This window comes from Drosophila serrata, unplaced genomic scaffold (assembly GCF_035046125.1).
Source record: "Drosophila serrata isolate PLE 108 unplaced genomic scaffold, ASM3504612v1 contig_296, whole genome shotgun sequence".
In the NCBI taxonomy this organism is placed as follows: domain Eukaryota; kingdom Metazoa; phylum Arthropoda; class Insecta; order Diptera; family Drosophilidae; genus Drosophila; species Drosophila serrata.
The window spans coordinates 238,111-263,031 of record NW_028257194.1 but is presented as its reverse complement, the minus strand read 5'-3'; the positions used below and the strand labels follow the sequence as shown (position 1 = coordinate 263,031).

General features: G+C 39.1%; 1 protein-coding gene across 23 annotated transcripts in view; it reads right to left on the bottom strand.

Annotated features, from left to right (window-relative positions):
• Positions 1-24,921, bottom strand: part of sxc (O-linked N-acetylglucosamine (GlcNAc) transferase sxc) — a 251,110-nt gene that overhangs the window by 18,344 nt on the left and 207,845 nt on the right. For 13 of the 23 annotated variants that reach the window (XM_086837110.1, XM_086837111.1, XM_086837098.1 and 10 more), the window contains 3 exons: positions 13,752-13,948; positions 1,863-2,058; positions 54-1,782 (listed from right to left, as the gene is read on the bottom strand). Coding sequence is in view for 13 of the 23 variants with exons in the window: in XM_086837098.1 (XP_086693224.1) it covers positions 54-1,782; positions 1,863-2,058; positions 13,752-13,948 (2,122 nt within the window). In the remaining 10 variants the exon portion in view is untranslated. The remainder of the gene's footprint in view (positions 1-53; positions 1,783-1,862; positions 2,059-13,751; positions 13,949-24,921) is intronic. The other 10 variants (XM_086837107.1, XM_086837109.1, XM_086837108.1 and 7 more) reach the window with 2 other exon arrangements.

The following is a 24,921-nucleotide window of genomic DNA, read 5'->3' as shown; positions in this document are numbered from 1 at the left end:
AATGTACATTTTGTAGTAAAATGAAAAATATATATATTACTATTTATTATTACCAAAATCACTGACAGTTTTTTTTATATTTTGTTCACCAACTGCTGGAAACCTCAGAAGCCATAACACAGACTTAGGTACATTTTTTAAAACTTCGACCCATGATTCAAGGGTCTGTGGATCAATTTTATATAATTGATTAAAATTGCAAAAAACAATAGCATCATCTGGTAACATATATTGACGTCGTGTTGTTATAACAATATTTTGGGGAACCTCTTCCCCGGTTGCGGTCTTGTTGTTTGTTTGAGTGGTAGCCAATCCGTTTTGAACAACAACTCCATTCAGTGAAGTTTGTACTTGACCAGAAGCGATCATTGATACTATTTGCGTCGTGCTTGGCAGCTCTGCAACTTTATGAGTTATTTCTAGCGGCTTTTGTGCGTTGACTACTTCTTTTATCTCTTTTACTTCTGTATTTTCTACTAGGGGAGATAAATCTGTGGCATTAAGTACCGTTACATTATCTACAAGGGAAGATTGTTGTTTGTCACAAACTATTATACGCTCCTTTAAATGTGGAAACATCTGCTTATGATCGCCAATAAAATATGTGTGCGGCATATAAGATAACTTTTCGCTGTATTGAAAAGCTAATTCCATTGGACTAGTTATTGCATCAGTTATAATATAATCCATAAAACTAGCTCCACTTGTTCCTGGATAACCTAACCACATTACTTGAATTGGAGCAGGACGGAGAGCAAATATTTCATTTCTTGCGCCCTTTGTGTAGCCATTCATATTTACTAGAATATTTATGCCATCATTATGGATCTTATCGGCAGCTTTACCATTACAAGGAATTTGTGAAAGATCAACAAAATGTTCAGCTTCTCTGCTGATTTTGTATCGAAATGTTGTGCCATCATCTGGACTAAGAGCGTAACAAAAAATCTCAACCTTTGAACGGTCATGCAAACCAGGAACTGACTGCATCAAATGCGAAGTAGGATGATTACCAAAGTCCGAGCTTAGATAGCCAATCCGTAATCTACCATTTTTAGGTAATTCTTTCGGAAAATTATACGGTTTTTTGTGTAGCACGTGAATTTTTTCTAAACATAAATTTGCGTGTCTTGCTGCAATTGCTTTTCGATAATCATGTGTCAAAGGATACAACATAGAATGATGTGGATGTACTGATGGTAAACGGTTCTTTTCAAGCTGCTCAGCAACTATACTAACCAATTTCTTCATTCGGATTTCATAGTCAGTCCAGTCACAAACTATTTGCAGACAATGGGCTAAATTACAATATGCATCTGGAAAATCTGGTTTTAACTTCAGGGCAGTACGGTAAGACTGAATTGCATCTGGAATATTTCCAGAATCTTTGTGAATGCTAGCTAAATTACTGTGAGCATCAGCAAAAGCTGGGTTAATTTGAATTGCTCTGGTGTAACATTGAAGGGCCCCACTGACATCTTGTAACTCTTTAAGAGTATTTCCCATATTTGAATAGGCATCTGCAAATGTAGGCTGTATTCTAATAGCTTCTTTGTAATGCATTAATGCTTCTTTTAATTTTCCTTGTTGTTGCAACACAGATGCCAAGTTTGAGTGAGCAGCAGCGAAATCAGGAAATACTTCCAATGCCTTTAGATAAAGTCGAGTAGCCTCTTCAATATAACCCTGTTCCCTTTTTATGTTTGCTAAATTGTTTAGAGAATCGGCGTGATTAGAACATAGTCTTAGTGCAGTGTTATAGCAATCTTCAGCTTCTTTAACCTAATGAAAATATAAATAAATTTAATCGACAATAACAAACAACAAATTAGAATACCATTCAAGGCTATAAAAAAACATACCTGTCCTTTTTCTTTAAGAGCATTCGCAAGATTGCAATAGGCATCGGGAAAATTAGGCTGTAGATCAATGGCCCGCCTATACGTGTCGATAGCTAAGTCAATTAGCCCTTGTTCATAGTAGACACAAGCCAAATTTCCATGAACTACAGCATTGTTCGGAGACAAATTTAATGCACGTAAGTAAGCAGCCACAGCTCTAAAAACAAAAATTTTACAAAAAACAATAAAAACAGAAGAACTATTTGAGATTATGCGCTTTGTATGGTATCTGATTTACCTTTTCCATAAACCCCTGAATTTATTTAACATTACAAAAATATTTTTTCTGCCATGTAAATTCGGATTATTTGTATATTTTTTGTCCAGAGTCCCTATGTTAACTATTGTATAAATAATAACGTTTTGATAATCCATTCTTCATGAGCTATAAACAATATCAAGTACAACAATGACGAGAGTGCTTGCCATTCGTATTATTTTTAGTGTATATATATCAATGAACATATACATACATAGATATAGCTAGTCTTCAATGACGTAAATAAACATAAACATAAAAGTAATTAAGAGATTTGATTAGGTATAGTAAAGATTTAAGGAAACTCTAATTGTTTTAACTTTATGCTATATTTAAATCTGAAAACACAAAAGTTTATAATAAACAATCAGGTATAAAGAAATGCGATTTTTGCTTGAAAACAAAGATATCCCATACGACTGCTAAGTATATAGACACTTCAGATACATACCGAAAACATTTTTTATTTTGACAAAAATTCGTGAACTATTTATAAATATCAAAAATACCGAATAAATAAATCGCACCCAAACACTTCATCGTAGTCGATCTCTCGGAAGAAATATAAAAAAGTTAAATTCTCCTATAAACTAAATTTTTTGGAATAAAAAAAAATAATTTTTTTCCAAAGACGTCAGAATAAGTGAAAGTGGTTTATAATTTTATGAAAGCCAATTTTCATTAGTCTACAGGAATGCTTCGACTGGATTAATGGCGTTCTCGGCAAATTCATTCGTTTCTTTCTTTTGAAAATTGTTGTCGTCGAAGGAGAAACTCATAAAAAAATCCGTCGACGGCATGACCAATGAGAATGAAACGACTAACTATCCGACGAAATTTTTTTACTTTTAATCGAATTCCATTAATTCCAAATGATCTTCCATTTTAATTTAAGCGGATTCAGTTTTTAGTTCGGTCGGATTTTGCGATGTCAACCAATAAATCATGTTCCCGTATTGAAGAGCAGTGTTCAAGGGAAAAAGAACTAACTTCGGCTCGCCGAAATTTTTATACCTTTGCAGATGGAACTTCGATCACTAAAAATTATACAATAAATAAATAAATAATATATATATTTATTATAAACAAAAACAATGAAGTAACGCCTGCTTTCATTTCATTCACCAATACATATTATATTTACAGTTTTACATTCACAGTTTTTTATTTTTCTATATATCTAACGATCGTTTCTATTGCAGCTATATGATTTTCATAATATTTTACACAACATAGAAGAATAATATAAAATGGCTATGTCTCAAATTTGTTAATATTCTGTGTTCAAACTACGAAATATGTTTCACTTTTCAAAAACTTCTGCTCAGCTTGTATTTAAATAATCGTCGTCAATCTGTTGTTCTGTCAACTGTGTCGTTGGAATTGGAAATTGTTACTCGTGGTGTCTTCCAAGGTTCCATAGAGGGTAAATAACCTCTATACTTATAATCTTACATCTGTAACGTTCATTTATGGAATAATTACATCGCAAAAACGGTAGGAAAAATATACGGAAAGCTGAGACCATTGTCCGTGACTAAGGAATGTCTGCCTATAAATTTTTGTATTCAAAAGTTTTTTCAAATTGTGATTCGAAAATAAATTTAAGATAGTTTTTAATAGAATCGAATTTTCGACGTATAAAGAACTTAATGGATGGATAAAGATGAGAATATTGGCATTCCTTCAAAAATAAATGTATAAAAAGAACCAATATCTAATAGAAAAATTAACACTTACTGCTTTTAGAAAATTAAACAATCTAATATGCATTAGACCCAGATCACTGACTTCCGAAAAACAATTTTTCATAATCATAATCATAATCAGTTTTCCAATAATATTAAAAACATTAGCGATGCTACGCAGCTCAAAGAAAATCTACTCTAATAAATTAAAAGAGACCCACAAATAAAATTAAACTAAAAGCGACAAAATATAATAAATTAAAGTTCTTAGATTAGATTAAGAATATTTTATGCCAATTAAAATTCATGGCTCCTAGCAATGATATGTGGGTGTGTCGTAATCTTATTCATATAGTTTGTGGCTAGTTCATTGATAATATCCCCAATCAGAGGAATTTTCAGATCCCACGCTATGTGATTTTTACGGATGAACCCCTCAGTACCAGGAAGAGAAGGATGCGACTCTGATTACTTTTGGCCATAATACCATAAACTTGAATCCTGTATCTCCAAATGGGGGCAAGGATGGATTTGTATATCCGGACCTTATTTGCCTTAAGAAGCCAGTATAGCCTTTTGCCTTATCCTATAACGTCAAACTATCGTCGTCTGCATGGCGAAGCTACACCGGGTGTCCAAGGTGACCACCATCTCTGATCAAGAATACTTTCTGAGGGAGTGCGTCCCTACAGCACACTTTGCCGAGTTAATAGATATATTCCAGCGACAGACCCAATTCTCAAACCTCTTAAGATTCGACTGGAGCATATCAGTGGCATTTCATAGATATAGTTGGATTTAGAGAGGACCGCAGTATCATCAGAAAATATTACTAAGGTTTAACACCTAAACAATAATTCAGAAAGGAAGGTCCCTGTTGTGCTGTGTGGAGTAACATTATGAATTAATAGACACTCCTTGATGTTTCTCTACATCTGATAAACCGCGGTTTGCAAGGACCGAAATTTGAAGTTCAAATTCACCAGACAGCTTTGCTTTCTGTATGTTTAATTCACAAAGCGTTTTTTGTGATGCATGAAATATAAGGTTGGGAAATAATAAACATAACATAAATAACATAAACAAATTTCAGTTTAATAAACAAAGACAAGAAGTCAAATATTTCTAAAGATCTAACATCAGAAGCTGCTGCTATTAACAGCAGTAAATACTTGATAACAGAGATTGGTAAATGCATGTTAACGAGCTTTTGTTTACATTGTGGAGTCAAAGAGAATCAGTCCGGGAGATTCGAAATTAAGAGAATTTGACCGAACATCTCGGTCACCTTGAAATGATCATCTTTCAACGAGAATGAGATGGTGTGGGTAGTCCTGCAAGCGTATACACTGGTCGGCAGCATACAACAGTGCTAGTTTGAAAGTGGGTCACCGATCCTTTCCGGGAATAACGGTCTCGATGCGCTCAATCTTCCTTCGCTGAGCAGGAAGATTGTCGGTGTGAATGATGACCATGGTGTTTGCCTAGATGCTTACTGATGGTCTTGTTAATTTTGTTCAAGAGCGCAGTTCTTATAGGAAGTTGAATGACCACCTTCGCCAAAACTGTTGTTTGTTTGCGGTCACGGCGTCGAATCGTTCCGCTTTCCAAATACCTCGAAAGTGGCAAATGAGATGAAATGACTTCTTGCGTGGCTTTGTGTTCAAGGAACTCTCGTAGTTCTTGAAGATGGTTGGCAGCTCCAATGAAGTTGGTTCCGTCGTCGCAGTAGATGTCCGTTGGAATTAATAGTAAGTTGGTTCTCCAATTAGGGTTTGAATCGAACGCAGGCGATACAAGAACGCCCCACTCGACGATCTAGGTCCCTGTCGTTGATGATCCAGTACTCTAGACGAGCTTTCGCTCCTGCGTGAAAATCCTCAGATGCCTTTGAAGACGTATACTTGCGACAACAACGGTGCGAGAAATTCAAGCGGATCGAACAAAGCGGTTGCGATGGACAAAATTTTTCTTTCGGTGATTCTTGTTGACTGGCTGATTGGTATTATCTTGAAAAACAGTGTATCTTTGCGCTAATTCCAGTTTATGCCACACGAACGGAGCTTCTTTTCTATGAAAAAAGCGAAGTTCGAACGCCATTTGGTGAGTGGGATATGCCCTCGACGAAGACGAAGCGTAGCTAAGTCGTCTAGGCCTGTGAAGAGTCATTTAACAGTCGACTCAACGAACATCGGCGAATTGGTTTAGGCTGCGTGTTGCCAAAAACGGGGCGGCTGCAGTGCCGTAGGTCGCCGTATTCAATTGATACGTGTGCAGCGTGTCTTCTGAAAACGCTCTCCAAAGGATGTACTGGTATTTGCGATCACCAATCTCAAGACTTACTTGCCTGTACATCTTGGTCACTCTGCAGTGATGACATAACAATGAAGACTGAACTTTAGAAGCTGCAGGTAAAAATCCTCCTGTAGTGTAGGGCCAACGCATAGCAAACCGTTTGATTTGATGTCCTTCACAAGGCGTCGAACACTACCCTGAGCTTGGTCTCAATGCTGGGTTTGAGAACGCTGTGATGGAAGATGTAGTAGTGCGGCTCGTGTATTTTAAGATGAATAATTCGGAACATATGACCGAATTTTTCATACTCCTCCATGAAGTCGCAGTATTGCAGTATTCCATGCTCAGGACCCGACGACAGACGGTATCAAACGAATCTCACAATCGGCTCATCATTGATTGGGCGTTTGACGACAATCCAACCAGAGCTGTCGAGGCGAGTGGTCTTTTCGTACTATTCCTCGCAAATGGAATCTTCCAGCTTCTACAGAGTCGACCGATTCCAGTTCCTACACACGTCATTGTCATTATCGCATTTAAAGCCAAGCAAGTGGAAGCTTTTATTGGCACGTTCTGTTGAAGTCGGCCAGTTACCACCCAGCCAAATAGAGTTTTCTGCAGCATCGGGCCTCGAGGTCCCAGCCTTATTTGCCCTATTGACAAGGAGTCAAAGAAGAATTGGTAGAATTTTGTATAGCCAACGGCGTATTTTCTGACAACTTCAAAGTCGAAACGTCAATAGCGAGATAAGGCTGGTATGAGATTTTTAGTGTAATACAGAGATATGCGGAGTGAAAGTTGATGCAGTTGTGCAATATTTAATATCTGTTTGCGAGTGGCCGATGCTTCGGATTTGCACTGCATATCTGCGAAATCCTCCGTAAGGAAGTTGGGAGCAGGAATGGGGGAGAGCTCTTCTAGGTCTATAGGTTCCAAATGCATCCCTAATAAGAACCATCGCAATGGCAAATAACACCTGCGACTTCTTGACAGAATTTTAGTGGATTGCTGTTTCCTACTGTAGTGCAAATGGAACCGGTTGATGCGATCAAGGCAAGACCAGCGAATGGTTCTAGTACAATAAAGTATGATGTGCCTTGTTGCAGGTACGACAGCGATTTTTTGAAAGGCAGCTCGACATTTGGTAACCAATACACAGACTTTTTGGCGGAGACGATGTAATTAAACGACGTCAAACCGTCCTTTAATTTGTCACAGCCTAGTAATTCGCAGCATACACACGGTGCATTAGTCAGCGACGAATTGGGAGGTCTTACTGGGGGACTGGGGGACTGGGGGAGTTGAACTTGACCGCTGCGATCCAAAGGGGTTGTCCAGCATACAAAAGAAACTGGCACTGGCGCTCAAGCAGCGGCTTACACAAGTTCCAGTGTGCTATAGTATGAGAATCCCGACGGAATTCCTGGCTGTGTGCTCAGGTATTGTGCTGACGCCCTATGCTATCCTCTTCTGAAATTGTGTACCTTATCCATAGAAACCTCCCACATTCCCTTTATTTGGAAGGAATCGTTTATTATTCCTCTCCACAAATAAAGTTTGCTACCTAAAGAGGAATCTCAAAGATGTCGGTCATTCCAAAACTTTTCGAAAACGAAATTATTCCTCATTTGAAGCACTTTTGTTAATTGTTATTTCTCCGTGTCAATAACTAACCTTTTGGAGCTCTCTTCCTATATTAGATGGGGCCTCCATAATAACTTTCAGACAGATGTAATCTATACCGATATCAGAAAAGCATTTGGTTTTTTTATCCATTCTCTCTTTGTTATGAAACACGATTTAATGGGAATTCCAAATGATCTCCTTTGTTGGATCTGAATGGTAGAACGCAAAGGCTCCTTTTTAAGAATAATTTATCTTATGATCTATTGGTTACTTCTGGCGTCCCGCAAGAGAGCCATTTGGGTTCCTTATTGTTTACATTATTTATAGACGACATGCATAACATTTTGACTAATACCAGAGTATTTATGTACGCCGACGACGTCAAGCATTGTGGGCAATACAAGGATATCGCTTGCCGGTCGGATTTATAAATATGGTGCAGCGTAAACTTATTAAACTTCAACAGCTCTAAATGCAAGCTAATGATATTCTTTCGTGTCGTTTCCGAGCTTGTGACTTATGCGTCTTGTCTTGACTTTTACTTATTTAGTTAGTCCTATCCTAGAATATGGTTCTTGAGTTTGGAGCCCTCAGTACAGCGTTCGTAGTCATCGGATCGCATAGGTTCAAAACAACTTTTTAATATCCGCTCTAAGCGTTTCAATTTGGATTCAAGCCAAAGATTACAATCCTATTCTAATAAAATTCTTCTTATTAACTTCGCTTGTTTAGCCAACTATGCTAGGCATAGCCTTTATATATAATCTCTTTCAAGTAGTAATACTAGATCCTACATATCATTAGTGTGGCACCATTGTAGAGCCTCCTTTGAAGTGCATGAACCTTTTGGAGTCTTATGTGAAAATTATATTGATTTGTACTCATTAATCTCTAACGTCGATTATCGCAGGCTTGTCATGCCGATCCCTTAGCTTATCCAAAGCCATTGCATAATTTTCTCCCTTGACCGGGAAGAGTTCGATAGCTTCCAATGTAGATCTTCTTAAACAATTGCGGAGATGATTAAATTTATCTATATTCGAGATATGCTTACGGTTCACCAGTTGCAGAAATGACGAGATAAAGTTATTAAAGTCCGTATGCTTTCCATCGAAGCTAGGCACTGCCAACCTTGGCAGTTGAGACGGCGCGCAGTAGCTTGGTGCAGAGATATGGTCGATCACTGTGCTGTACAGTTCTTCTCTAAAAAGTTAATGCCAACTTTATGGTTATGTAACTGTCCTCCAGGTTTGCACGTCGATTATCTGCGGACTTCACGGTTTCAATTTCTGAGAGGGCTTGCTTAAAATATGATTCTAAGATCCCAAATGGCACTAAATTTCAGTTGACGAGAAGAGGCTCTTCTTCTTTCTTAGTGTCGCCCATTACCGTTATGCGACTGTGTCGTTGGCATAAGAACTTTTTTCTATAAGTTAACTTTATTTGTTTATTTATTATCAACTTGCGAGGGGGGGGGGGGGAATATTTAATGAACAAAGCGTTCTTTGTGTGCATGAGATATGAGGTTGGTAAGTGCATAAACTAATTTAAAATTTAATAAATAACAACCGTTTCTAAAGATCTATCAACAGTCACTGCTGGAGGTTAGTAAATGCATATTAATGACTTTTTGTTTACATCGTGCAGTCAAAGAAAACAGTTCGGGAGATGCGAATTTAAAAGAATTCGACCGAGCACCGTATTTCTCTAATTGGCCTTTTTCTTCTTTTTCAGCGAATCGGGAAAAAATTACTCAACATGATCATTTTGCATCATGCAATACGATGTTATTTTCCTCGGAATCTTTTTTCATTATGGACTGCATTCTGGCATTTTTATGGTTTTACTCACTTATTTTGTAAAATAAAAAATTTCAATGTAGTTCACACATTCTTGCATTATGGTTAGTTAGTTAGTTGTTCGAGTGAGTGTAATAGGAGCTAAGACAACCTCACTCTTAAATCATTTTAAAGTAAATCGCCCACGAGAGATAATAAAGTTCATTCTACTTAACTTAATTAGATTCGCAATTTTATTGTCTAGTTTCATGATGTTATCTGCCGTAACTGTATGCACCATCGGTAGTGTGACTATACTATCCTAGTTAGGGCGGCTGGAAGCAGATCTACGATGAAGCTTTGACTGGGGATGCTGACGAATCGTAGAAGCGCAAACACAGCCTGGAATCTTATCAGAGAAGTCCGGCCAGACATCCCCCACGTCAAGGGAGAGGCCCGCGAACCGACCTACGCAACGGTGATCGGACCCAGCGGCCTAAATAAATGCCCAAAAAATTGGATACAGCGGTCTAAGCGAAGGACCACTCCCAGTGGTGGCAATCTCCAGCAAAGCAGACCTGCTTACCAAGTTGGGCAAAGTGAATAACGGATGGTGTAAATGGCCAATTAAGGAGGTGGATTCCCGTCCCAAATGCTTCAAATGCTTTGAAGTGCGGGCAAGAAAGCCACTTAATCGCAGCGTGAACGAACCCGGCGAGTTACTACAGATGTAGCAGCAAAAATCTGAAGGACACGCTGCTGCCACCAACTATAGCATCTCAAACCCAACAGGCATGAAGGGGGTCCAGCTTAATCTGAACCACTGCGCGGCAGCACAAGATCTCAGCGCTCAGAGCTGCTATTCGGGCGAGCAAGTCCAGATGCTTCCTGTAACTCTGCGATACGGCGGACCAACCCGTTGCGTAGTGCCCACAAAACGGTATAGAAATGCACCAACTGCTTCAGATGGCTTGCAGCATGAAGGAGATAATGGCTTACCTTTTTTCTAGTCCTGTCTTCCCCAACTTCGGCGTCGTCCCGTGGGTTACCGGACTTCGGCAGCAACACCAACATTTGCCTTTTCCTCCTATTCGGGAAATTGCCTTTCTTTTGCAGCCTTAACCCTAGCAGCCACCGTCTGAACCTTCGTCGCCGTGACAGGTGCGAAGCCTGCCAAAATCCGGTAACCCACGAGGCGACGTCGTTTAGGCCATCTCCCCTATTGACGAAGCTGGCAAGATGTTTGAACGCCTTATCGGCTCTCGGCTATAAGGGCAATCAAAGAGGCAGTTGACCTATAAGACGCGCAATTCGGCTTCCAGATGGGGAAGTCGACGGTCAAAGGCATCTCGAAGGTGGTATCAATCGCCAAGTCGGAAATTGCCAGCACGAGATAGAAAGAAGTCTCGAAAGAGTACTGCTTTATTGTGACACTAGATGTATGCACCGTCTTTAACACGGCACGATGGCACAGCATGATGGAGCTGCATCCTAGAGGCGCTTATTAACTTCGGAATCCCACAATGTCTATTGAGGATGATGCGCAACTACTTCGCAAATCGCATGTTAGAAATCGCGAAAAGAATGGAACTCCCCTGCTGAGTACCCCCAAGGGTCCGTTGCACTGTTGTTTTGGAATGCAATGGACGATGGAGTGGTACGCCTTTCTTTACCCGGACGGTCCGAGCAAGTGGGCTTCGCTGACGACGGTGGTCGTGGTGGCGAATCAGCTCCCCAATGCGGAAGTAACATGCAACCGCTGTATCGATGTTATCAACACATGGTGTGAGGTTGCAGTTAGCTCGCCAGAAGACGGAAGCGGATCTGGTGAGCAGTAGGAAAAAGATTGAGGTCGCCAATATTAATGTGGGTTGCTCGTCGATTCGTGCGTCCAGAGTATCAAATACCTGGGTGTAATGCTGGGAACCAGGCTCACCAGGCACCCGGCTTACGTCAATTCTAAGGCCGCATCATCCTTACGAGCACTGTCCAGGATCATGTTGAAACATAGAGGACCGAAACAGGATAGCAAGGATAGGGCCTAGTTCTCACAAGACCCAAAACAGTTTTCTAATTTCGTTAACACTAAACGTAAGCCTAAACCAAATCCTTCCTCGCTTTCATTTGAAATTACTTCCGCAAATAATGATCAGGCAATAGCCGATCTATTTTCGCAGTTTTTTCAAACAACCTATTCTAGCTCATCGTATCTACACCAGACCTATTCCTACGACATACCCAAATTAAACTTAATTTTCTGTCCTAAACGAAAGCTCTCTCCTTTTAGATCTTCATCGTACCAAGCCAGCTTATTCGCCAGGTCCCACGGGATTCCTGGCTGTGTGCTCAGGTATTGTGCCGACGCGCTGTGCTATCCCCTTCTGAAATTGTTTACCTTGTCCTTGGAAACCTCCCACTTTCCCATTATTTGGAAGGAATCGTTTATTATTCCTTTCCACAAAAAAAGTAGCAAAATGGATGCCAGAAATTATAGAGGAATCTCTAAGTTGTCGGCCCTAAATCCCTAAATTATTTGAAAACATTATCACCCCTCACTTACAGCACCTTTGTAGATCGGCAATTTCTCCATGTCAACATGGTTTTATTAAGCGAAGATCAACAACAACAAATCTTTTGGAGCTCTCTTCCTATATTATAAAGGGCTTCCATAATAATTGTCAGACAGATGTAATCTATACTGATTTCAGTAAAGCATTTGACTCTGTTAACCATTCTCTCCTCGTTAGAAAACTCGATTCAATGGGTTTTCCAAGTGATCTTCTTAATTGGATCTCAAGTTAACTGAATGGCAGGACGCAAAAGGTCCTCTTTAAGAATAATTTATCTAATGCTTTAAGGGATACTTCTGGCGTCCCGCAAGGAAGCCATTTGGGACCCTTATTGTTTACATTGTTCATAAATGACCTGCCCAAAGTCTTGACTAACTCCAGAGTACTTATGTACGCGGATGACGTCAAGCTTTTCGTGCAATACAATGACGTTGCCTGCCAGTCGGATTTACAAACAGATCTTAATAATTTTCAAACTTGGTGCCGTGTAAACTTATTAAACTTAAATGGCTCGAAATGCAAGCTAATGACATTCTCTCGTGTCGTTCCTTAGCTTGCTACTTACACGCTGAACTGCTGCTCTTCGGAAAGAATTAATTCTGTTGATGATTTGGGTGTCGACTCGGACCCAAGACTTGTCTTTATTGATCATATTTCGTCTATGGTGAATAGAACCAGGGGTGTGCTTGGATTTATTAAACGGTGGTCGAAGGAATTCAATGACCCCTATGTCACTAAATCCTTATATACTTCTTTAGTTCGTTATATCTTAGAATATGGATGCTGCGTTTGGAGCCCTCAGTACGGCGTCCATAGTAAACGCATCGAGTCGGTTCAAAAGAACTCTTTATTCTTCGCTCTACGCGGTTTAAATTGGGATGCAAACCAAAGATTACCTTCCTATTAAAATAGACTCCTCTCAATAAACTTACCGTCCTTAGCCAATCGTAAAACGATGCTAGGAATAAGCTTCATTTTTAACCTTATCCATGGTGATGTGGAAAGTGCTGACTTGTTGAGTCAGCTTAATTTCCACGTACCATGTAGAACTACTAGATCCTATATCCCATTAGTGTTGCGCTACTGTAAAACCTCCTTTGAACTGTTGAACCTTTTAGAGTGTTAAGTGCAAATTATAATGATTTGTACACACTAATCTCTAACGTAGATACCCTTCCCAAATTAAAAGCTTTAATTCTAACCCACTTAGTAGACTTGCAGGCAAGCAATTTGGCAGCACGCCAGTAGTTGATTTCCTCTTCGTCTTTTCTATTTTTCCTTTCGCGCCTACTAACGCTTAACCCAAACAGGCACGTGCCTGGTGTCATACGGGCCACATGAGTGTACTGACCGTAGTGCATCAACGTCCAAATTATCTGGCAGCACGCCGTTAACTAATTTTCTTGCATTTAATTGCTGTTTACGATCTGAATTGGGTACATAAACGGCAATCAGCACAGCCATATTTTTTCAAATAATGAGATTCATCGTGGTTATGAAAAATAATATAAAGAAAACATTAATAAAGAACCATTTGCACGAACGCAAAAATTGCTATAATTTTAATATATTGTATATATTGTTTTGTATTGTTTTTATTGATTAAAAGTAAAGGTTTTTATAAAGGCACAAACCTGTCAAATATTCTTGCTTCCTTAAGAACATTTCCTAAATTTATGTAAGCATCTAAGAAGTTCGGATCAAGGGTTACAGCTTTCTCAAAGTGGTGTATTGCTAACCAAATCTCTCCCTGAGCGTTAAAGACACACCCTAAATTACTCCAAGCGACCGCGAATCCAGGACATGTCTCAATTGCCTTTAAGTAACAAGCCTGTATAAAAAAGAAATAATTAATTTGTATAATTTAAGCTGATTAAAATTAATCAAAAAAATTAAACCTTTTTATTTATTTTTTCAAAGTACATTTTTATTTTCTTGTAAAAAATTAACATTTTTTGGTCAGAAGTTTGCAACGCAGAGAAACAGTTATCTCTAACCACATAAATTATATATATTCTTGATCAGCATTAAAAGCAGAATTGATCTAGTCATGTCCGTATGCCCATTTTCACGCAATTAAGTTTCTTAGTTTTCAAACTATCTGAATTAATCTTTGCAGTTAGTTTCCTTAATACTCTCACTCGTATATATGTCGGAACGGGCCGGATCGGACGACTATATCATATAGCTGCCATAGGAATGATCGGAAAAATTTTTACAATTAAAAATTATAACATTTTTAGTTTTCAACAGATTTTTATCAGACTTGAGATATAGCCGTTTCATATTATTCTACAATTTTGTGTATAATTTTATGAAAATCGGACAACTATATCATATACCTCCCACAGGAACAATCGAGAAATTAATTCAATTAAAAACTAGAAAGAAAGCTAACTTCGGCACGCCGAAGTTTATATACCCTTGCAGATAGAACTTCTATGAATAGGAATCCATACAATATAAATTATATATATTTGTGTTAAAAAACAATGAAGTAATACCTGCTTACATTTCATTCACCTATACATATTATATTTGCAGTTTTACATTCACTGATTTGCATTTTTCCTCCACATCAAACGATCGTTTGTATGGCACCTATATGATATAGTCGTCCGATTTTCATGAAATTTACCACAAAATTTAAGACTGATATAAGATGGCTATATTTCAAATTTAATGAAAATCTGCTGAAAACTTAAAACGTTATAATTTTTAATTGTATTCATTTTTTGATCGTTCGAGATATAGTAGTCGGGTTTTTTTTATAACTTTACACAACATTTAGATTAAAATAAAATGATATTTGATGAAAATCTGGTGAAAACTGAAGAAGTTATAATCTTTAATTTTATTAACTTCTTTTATTTCTTATAAAATGGCTATGTATCAAATTTGATGAAAATCTGTTGAAAACTGAAAATGTTATACTTTTTAATTGAATTAATTTCTCGATCGTTCCAATGGGAGCTATATGATATAGGCGTCCGATTTTCATCAAATTTTACACAATTGTAGAATAATATGAAATGGCTATAACTCAAATTTGATCAAATTCTGTTGAAAACTAAAAATGTTATAAATTTTTTTGTAAAAATTTTCCGATCATTCCTATGGCAGCTATATGATATAGTCGTCGTAGTATATAGAAGGCTAAATACAAAGTTTCATTCAGATAGCTTCAAAACTGAGAGACTAGTTTGCGTAGAAACGGACAGACGGACAGACGGACATGGCTAGATCGACTCGGCTGTTGATCCTGATCAAGAATATATATACTTTATATAGTCGGAGGTGCCTCCTTCACTGCGTTGCAAATTTCTGACTGAAATCATAATACCTTGCAAGGGTATAAAAACCGGACTACAATATCGCATAGCTGCCATAGTTCCTATGGTCATAGTTCCTATGATCAAAAAATGAATACAATTAAAAATTATAACGTTTTCAGTTTTCAGCAGATTTTCATTAAATTTGAGATATAGCCATTTTATATCAGTCTTAACTTTTGTGTCAAATTTTATGAAAATCGGACGACTGTATCACATAGGTGCCATACAAACGATCGTTAGATGTGGAGCAAAAATGCAAATCTGTGAATGTAAAACTGAAAATATAATATGTATAGGTGAATGAAATGAAAGCCGGTATTACTTCATTGTTTTTTAACATTAATATATATATTTTATATTGTATGGAAGGAATCCAGGAAGTCATCGAAGTTCTATCCGCAAGAGTATATAAACTTCGGCGTGCCGAAGTTAGCTTCCTTTCTTGTTTTTTTTTTTAATTTTGTAGAACATTTTGTAACAATATAACAACTAAAAGAATTTATTGCCGCGGCCCTTCGGCTATACAAGCCGAACCACTGTGCAATCCTTGGCTCCGTAGTTTGTATTGAGGCCCATCCTAACCTTTTTCCTGAGTCGCTTAATTCTTTGTTCCACTATTGTGGGTGTGTCTTTTTTAATTACGAGAGTCTGCATGACTCCTAGTACCCGTAGTTAAGGATGTTACTGAAGTCCTTGTCGATTCCTTCTGGAGTAGACCGAACCTTGGTCCTTCTGTTTCTTACCTTAGACTGAACAATTTTCCCGTATTTATCCCAGTCAGTTTTGCGGTGCTTGCGCTTTAACTCTGTCCCCTGTGTCGGCATCAAGGTTTGAAAGAATATGTACCTATTCACAGTGGATCCAAAAAGAAATCTTGCGGAATAAAAGTTGATTTTTAACTTTTGAAAAAGAAATCTAGCGGAATAAAAGTAGATTTTTATCTTTTCAAAAGTTAAACATATGCTATGTTTAGCACGTGTTCATGCAAAGATTTAAGACTGTTTGTGATCCTTCTTAAAGCATCAAATAACAAAATATATCTTAGTTTATTATTAATAATAACTTTTGTTTCCCTTAAAATCAGGTATGTACTAAATAAAAATTGTATATTCATGACCTGTCTTTCTATGTACATCTAAAAATTGTGTAAATTGTATGTTGCTTTTGCAAGAATTGCTTTTGAGGAGTTTACTAACTTCATTGGACTATAACTAACGTTATTCAATGGTATTCATGCTAATTTTAGTATTTATGTAAAGTGTCAGGCCTTGTGGTGTGAAAATGTCCAAAATGATAACCAACTACGTCCACCTCTGTCGAATTTTTTCGGAGTATTGTCAGTCTGCAAGCGCTCCATGTGGCTTGGTGAAAATGTAGCATCAAAAAAGTGGTTAGTGTTAATTCAAGTTAAATCAAGAACAACAAGAAAGGAAGATAACTTCGGCACGCCGAAGTTTATATACCCTTGCAGATAGAACTTCTATGAATAAAAAACCATACAATACAAATTATATATCTTTGTGTTAAAAAACAATGAAGTAATACCTGCTTTCATTTCATTCACCTATACATATTATATTTGCAGTTTTACATTCACTGATTTGCATTTTTCCTCCACATCAAACGATCGTTTGTATGGCACCTATATGATATAGTCGTCCGATTTTCATGAAATTTACCACAAAATTTAAGACTTTAATTAAATGCCTATACCTCAAATTTGATGAAAATCAGTTGAAAACTGAAAAGGTTATAAATTTAATTGTATTAATTTCTCGATCGTTCCTATGGGAGCTATATGATATAGTAGTCCGATTTTCATAAAATTTTATGCAAAATTGTAGAGTATAGTAAAATGGCTATATCTCAAATTTGATTCAATTCTATTGAAAACTGAAAAAGTTAAAAAATTTTTTGTAAAAATTTTCCGATCATTCCTATGGCAGCTATATGATATAGTCGTCCGATCCGGCCCGTTCCGACATATATACGAGTGAGAGTATATAGAAGGCTAACTACAAAGTTTCATTCAGATAGCTTCAAAACTGAGAGACTAGTTTGCGTAGAAACGGACAGACGGACAGACGGACAGACGGACAGACGGACAGAAGGACAGACGGACAGACGGACATGGCTAGATCGACTCGGCTGTTGATCCTGATCAAGAATATATATATTTTATATAGTCGGAGGCGCCTCCTTCACTGCGTTGCAAACTTCTGACTGCAATTATAATACCCTGCAAGGGTATAAAAACGTAGTAGAAAATGACATGAAGGAAGTAAAAAAAAATTGGCTAATTTTGTAAGCAGGGTTACTGAGAAATGGAAGGCTTGTCATAATAATGCCAAACATTTTGATACAAAAAATCAGAAATGGCTTGACATGCCGTTCATTTTGTATAACTTCACGTTAACGCCAGATGTTGGTCGACCTAAGAAGGTAGGTCGAGAGCTTGCATTGTAATTAAGAATCACTTTAATGCTTTTCTCTGTCCCAATCTCAGCACACCTGACCTAGCAGTGGCCAGATTCGTGGCGGCGGATGGGAGCGGAGTATAAATCGCATCGGCGTACATGGCCCATGACGAGCCGGCCCCGCCTGAGCCGGTAGTCAAGCTGCTGCAATGGGCGGAAGCGAAGAAGACGACCCTGGTGCTCGGGTATGATGCGAACGCAAGACACACGCTCTGGGGGAGTTCGGAGACTAACGAAAGAGGTGAGTCACTCTTTGACAATATTATCTGTAGAAACGTAACAATATGTAATAAGGGCAATACGCCGACCTTCATCTTTCCGAGTACGGAAAATTTTCAAGGTTGGGAAGAGGTGTTAGACCTCACATTACATAAAGAGCAGAACAATTACAGGGTCGAGAACTGGAGGGTATCGACAGAACACTCCTTCTCAGACCATAGGTACATTATCTTTGAATTAACGACACCAGTTAAGAAACAGGTGCCAAGAAGGAACCCCCGTAGGACGGATTGGAACAATTTCAGCGAAATTGTCCGATCAAAAGTAAACGGCAGGAGGATCAAGACTATATCCACTGCAAAGGCACTCGACAAAGAGGTCGAGGGCCTAACTAATATTCTGAACAACGCCTTCAAAGAGACTTGTAAGCTAACATTCTCGAAGAAGCAATACCCACCGTGGTGGACAAAGGAATTGAGCGAGCTCAGAAAGAGCGCGAGAAAGTCCTTTAAACACAGGGATTGGGGAACATACAAAGAGGCACAAAAAATTTACAAGAAGGCAGTATACAAGGCCAAGAAAGAGTCCTGGCAAAACTACTGCGAGTCACTGGAAGGCATAAAGGACACGGCGAAAGTAAGCAAAATCCTCGCCAAGGGGCGAGCCCTACCCTGATCAACAGAGCAGACGGCTCTGCTACGACGACAATCGAGGAGTCACTAGAACTACTAGTTGACACCCACTTCCCAGGAAGCCTCAGAGTGAACTCGGAACCCGAGGAGGGAACGAGCTCTCAAATGGATACACCTACAAAAGACATCATTACCACTGAGCGAATCCAGTGGGCAATAGATTCTTTCGATAAGTGTAAAAGCCCGGACCCAGACGGCTTAATACCGGCAATGCTACAATCAGCTAAGGACAGTATTTGCAAATGGCTAAAAGCCATTTATGAAGCTTGTTTAAGACTGACGCACGTCCCACTGCTGTGGAGAGAGGCTAAAGTCATTTTCATACCGAAACCGGGCAGAAGGGGGCATATCCTTGCAAAGGATTATAGACCGATAAGTCTTACCTCCTTCGCCCTGAAGACACTAGAGAGACTCCTGGACGTCCACATCCGAGAATCTCTACAAGGACATCGACTTTCGGATGCGCAGCATGCGTACCGCAGAGGAAAATCAACGGAAACAGCGCTACACGTAGTTGTTCATCATGTTGAGAAGACACTACAACACAAACAATACACGATGGCAGCCTTCCTAGACATCGAAGGCGCGTTCAATAACGTGAACCCCGACTCTATCCTGGACTCCCTCAACTTGCTAGGTATTGAGAGAGGCATCAGAGAGTGGATCGGAGTCTTGCTAAAGAGCAGGACGATCACAGCCGAACTGAATGGTACTCACCTCACGCGGACTGTGAAGAGAGGCACACCTCAGGGCGGGGTACTATCGCCCCTACTCTGGCTCACAAATATGAACGCCATATTGACAGATCTCAATACGGGTGGAGTCAAAGCAGTTGCATACGCGGACGACGTAGTACTGCTAGTTTCAGGACCATACCCTGACGTTATTAGCGAAATAATGACGGGTGCGCTAGGTCGATTAAACAAATGGGCAAAAACCTGCGGACTAGGTATCAACCCCACAAAAACTGAACTTATGCTCTTCACGCGAAGAACTAAGATACCACCCTTCAACATGCCCAGTATCAACGGCATGGAGCTAAAACTATCGAAGCGAGCGAAGTATCTAGGAGTTATTCTGGATAAAAAGCTCTTATGGAAAGATAACATTGCAGAAAGAGTAAGGAAAGCAAGCATCGCATTCTACTCCTGCAGGAAAATGTTTGGGAACAAATGGGGACTGCACCCAAAGATAATTTTATGGCTCTACACTGCAGTGGTACGACCAATTCCTACATACGGAGCCCTAGTATGGTGGCCGGCACTAACTAGGGCTTACAACAGAACGAAGCTGACACGGATGCAACGGGCAGCGAGTGCGGGGGCAGTGGGTGCAATGCGCTCATGCCCTGCGGCTGCCCTCAACGCCATCCTGGATTTAATGCCGATAGAGCTGTTTGTGAAGGACACTGCGGCACAGAGCGCAGTAAGACTGAAGGCGAGCAATTGCTGGAGGGACTACGGCGCCGGGCACGGTAAGATCCTTGGAAACAGTAGCATTAATACAGACGTTAAGACCGACTACATGATCGCGGAAATGAAATTCGGGAATGCATTCTCGACATCATACCCATCAACGGAAGACTGGAGTAGGGGCAGAGTAGTAGTGGAGAACGAGGTGTCCCTCTACACCGATGGCTCAAAAATGAGCTGCGGCGTAGGGGCTGGGATCTTCGCTGAAAATTTGAGAATTGAACAGGCTTTCAATCTCTCTAACTCAGCGACGGTCTTTCAGGCTGAGTTACTAGCCATAAGGGAAGCAGTCGAACTTTCCTTAAGGCAGGACCTCAGGGGCAAAAGAGTTCGAATCTACTCGGATAGCCAAGCGGCTATAAAATCCCTATCTGCCGTGAAAACGAACTCACGACTAGTGGCAGAATGCAAGAAGGCCCTTAATAGACTTGCCGACAAAAATAAGGTACAAGTAACTTGGGTACCGGGACACAACGAGATCCCAGGAAATGAGAAGGCAGACGAACTAGCCCGTGCAGGCTCGGCAGGGCTAAGTTCTGACTTCGAATTACCGATCTCCCTAAACGCGATCCAGACAAGGATCCATGACCACTTTAGGCAGATAGCTAATAAAGAATGGCAAGGCAAGAGTGATCACAGAAGGTCAAGGGAATGCTGGCCGAAGTACGACGAAAAACGAACCAGGGAACTGCTATCCAACAGCAAACGGGATATCAGCAGGTTCACGGCACTCACCACGGGACATTGGGCGATCGGTTCGCACGCAATGAAGCTGGGACTGCCATACAACGCAATCTGTAGAAGCTGTAAGCAACCTACAGAGCAAGAGACACCGGAACATCTGCTCTGCTTCTGCCCAGCGCTAAACTATATCAGATTTCGCCACTTCGGTGCCTACCAGTTGGAGTCACTGGGAAACATAGGAAAGCTGAAAGTTTCGGCAATCCTAGGTTTCCTGGCTGACTCTGGATGGTACTGATAGTGTATAACAACAACAAACAGAGGGTGTGGAGCAAAAAGGAGATTAGCTCTAATTGGAGGCCCCAGAAATGGGCCTCACCACTGCAACCTACCTACCTTGTAAGAATTATTTGTTAATATGGATTCTGTTTCTATTCCGAATATATCCATATATTTTGTACATAATTCATTAAGTATTGCTTTAAATTGGGAAGGATAATTTTTATTCAATTTATTTAAAATATCTGTATTGTTTTCATGTTTATTTGTTTTTACTAACTATTTCGTAGTCTTCATGGTTCAATTTTTATTTCGTTTAGGTTAGTAATCTCGTTTTTGTTTGTTGTGCTTAAAATTCGTACAAATGTGTTTTCGGAATCTGCAAAGGAGTTTCCAATGAATACTCCGTTTTGGATTTCTTGGTTTGGTATAAATATATACCTGGTTGCTGAATTGATAGGAATTTTTCGGACGACTTCGGACCTTGCTGGTAGAATTGTCAAATTATTTTCAAGTGTATGGTTTATTGGAATCTAGCAGCTATACATTAAACATTTTAGACCATATATCTACGGAAAACACCTTACAATAAAAACAAACCACAGACTACTAACATATCTATTTTCTATGACTAACCCAAGTTCAAAATTAACCAGAATTAGACTTGACTTTGAGGAATATGATTTTACCGTGGAATATCTTAAGGGAAAGGATAACTATATCGCTGAGGCATTATCGAGAATAACAATACGAGACTTACAAAATATCCAAAAGGATTATAAGATTCTGAAAGTCACTACCAGAAATCAAAGTAGAAAAAAATCCTGCGTAGGAAGAGAACAAATAGAATTGCCGAAGCAATCTATAGAGAACGCTTCAAGGAAAGAAGCTAACTTCGGCACGCCGAAGTTTATATACCTTGCAGATAGAACTTCGATGACTAGGAATCCATACAATATAAATAATATATATTTATGTTAAAAAACAATGAAATAATACCTGCTTTCATTTCATTAACCTATACATATTATCTTTGCAGTTTTACATTCACAGATTTGCATTGCACATATATGATATAGTCGTCCGATTTTCATAAAATTTAAGACTGATATAAAATGGCTATATATCAAATTTGAAAAAAATCTGCTGAAAACTGAAAACCTTATAATTTTTAATTGTATTAATTTCTCGATAGTTCCCATGGGAGCTATATGATATAGTACTCCGATTTTCATAAAATTTTAGTCAAAATTTAAGGCTAATATAAAATGGCTATACCTCAAATTTGATGAAAATCTGTTGAAAACTGAAAATGTTATAATTTTTAATTGAATTAATTTCTCGATTGTTCCTATGGGAGGTATATGATATAGTTGTCCGATTTTCATAAAATTTTACACAAAATTGTAGAATATAATAAAATGACTGTATCTCAAATTTGATCACATTCTGTTAAAAACTGAAAATGTAATAATTTTTTTTTTTTAATTTTTCCGATCATTCCTATGGCACCTATATGATATAGTCGTCCTATGGCCCGTTCCGACATATATACGAGTGAGAGTACATAGAAAGCTAACTACAAAGTTTCATTCAGATAGCTTCAAAACTGGGAGACTAGTTTGCGTAGAAACAGCCAGACGGACAGAAGGACAGACGGACATGGCTAGATCGACTCGGCTGTTAATTCTGATCAAGAATATGTATACTTTATATGGTCGGAGGTGGTTCCTTCACTGCGTTGCAAACTTTTAACTGAAATTATAATACCCTGCAAGGGTATAAAAATACAGTGATCAAAATAAAACTAGGTGTGTCCTTAAAAGTTCACCACTTAATTCTTTTAAGCAACAAATCAACCGGAAAACTATTTTTCCCAGGCAACATATTCCAAGAATTCGGTTCAAGACAAAGGTGTCTTGTTTGACCATATTATGTACATATTTTGATTGTCACGTATGTATAGCATTACATATATGTATGTTAATTATATTATATTATAATATTACCTTTATTAAAAGCTGATTAAAAAGAGTTTAATGCTTTTTACACCACAAACGTACTTTGCTTTCTAAACCACAAAGCTCCTTCTATATTCTACACTAAACAAAGAAACTAATTATGATTCTCCTTCAGCAAAATCAAAAATGGAGTCCGATTAGTTTCAGCTAATGAAATTGTTAATCAAACTAAAGCTATAGGAAGAACTATATCAAGAACTAAAAATCCTTCCAAGTGAACGGACGTGTTTTTTTCTTGCGTTCTCGTTTTGTATTAAAGTTTGAATCTAACCACCGGGGTTAACTTAAATATTCTAATTTGTGTTTATAACTTCCCGTTCACTTCGCGTGTGCATGCAGCTATTCTAATTTGTGTATATAATTGTTTTATTTTCCAATTTAGTTGTGCTGCTAGTGCTATCTTGTGCATATTTTGCATTCCTTTTTGTGCCTTCTTCGTCTAGCTTTTGTTCGCGCCGTCGCAAAAGCTAAACGTTTTATTTACTTATCTCCCACGCTCTCCCACTCTCTCATTTTAGCTGTGCCGCTGCACTTCGTATCTTATTCGATCTCATTCGCTCTCCCGCTCTCGCTGTGACTCTTCACTTTTTTCTGCATAGCTCTGTTGTTATTTTTTCCAAGTACAAGTACAGTGGTAAGTCCTTATAATGTCCGGAAATATTGTCTGTTTCGTCAAAACCTGCAAAAAGGCAATTGCTGCTGGCTGTGCGACAACGTCATGCACGCCAAGTGTATTGGAGTTGCAGCTCGGACGGTGGACGATGTAAAAAAAAACATCGGCCTGCGTTTCTGTTGTGAGGCCTGTCGCGATGTTGAAAGGGAGATGATGTCTTTCATGCGGCAAACCAAAAGCGGTTTTAAGTGCATTTTAACGAGTTTTCGTAAAACTCTTGATATGTTCTTGGCGCTGGACACCCAATTTAATAGCCTTACGCTATTAAATGAGTCTCCTTCGCGCAAAAAAACTGCTATTGGTGGGTAGCATATAGACGGACCCCAACTACCTGCAACGGGCTCTCAGCAGCAGCCTCCCTCGGCACAGCCCTCAACCTCAGCATTAATTCCAAGAGTGCTGAGATCGAGCGCTAGAAAAGATTCGGTACCCGAATGTGCAGCGGGAGTGGCCGTACCGCCGGTGATTTCTGTTTTGTCCCCTGGGGGGTCGCAAATATTGACCCCTCAAAGTCCCGAGTTTAAAGATATATCTGCCCAGGGTGTCAGGCCCGGAATACCGGCCGACAATGGCACGGCAGATAACCAATCTGCCTTGCCAAAAGCCCTTATAGCGGTTCCACCGACGAGACATATTTTTGTCTCGCGGCTCTCCCCCTGACCAAACATCTGAAGATGTTCTCGTCTTTATACAAGGCAAAACCAGAGCCGAAAAAAATTAAGATAAAGCTGGAAAAGTTCAAATTTTCTTACGCAAGGGACATTTCATCTTTCAAAATAAATGTCCCTAACGAGCTCTTTAACACTATTTGCTCTCCCAACTTCTGGCCAGAGTACATCGTTGTTAAGGAGTTCGAGGCGAAGAAAAAGAAAAGGCGGCCTGTAGGAATAACTCTTCCCAGGCCTGATGATACCACTGCGCCTTCTACGTCTTCCAATCCCGACCCAAAAAACAA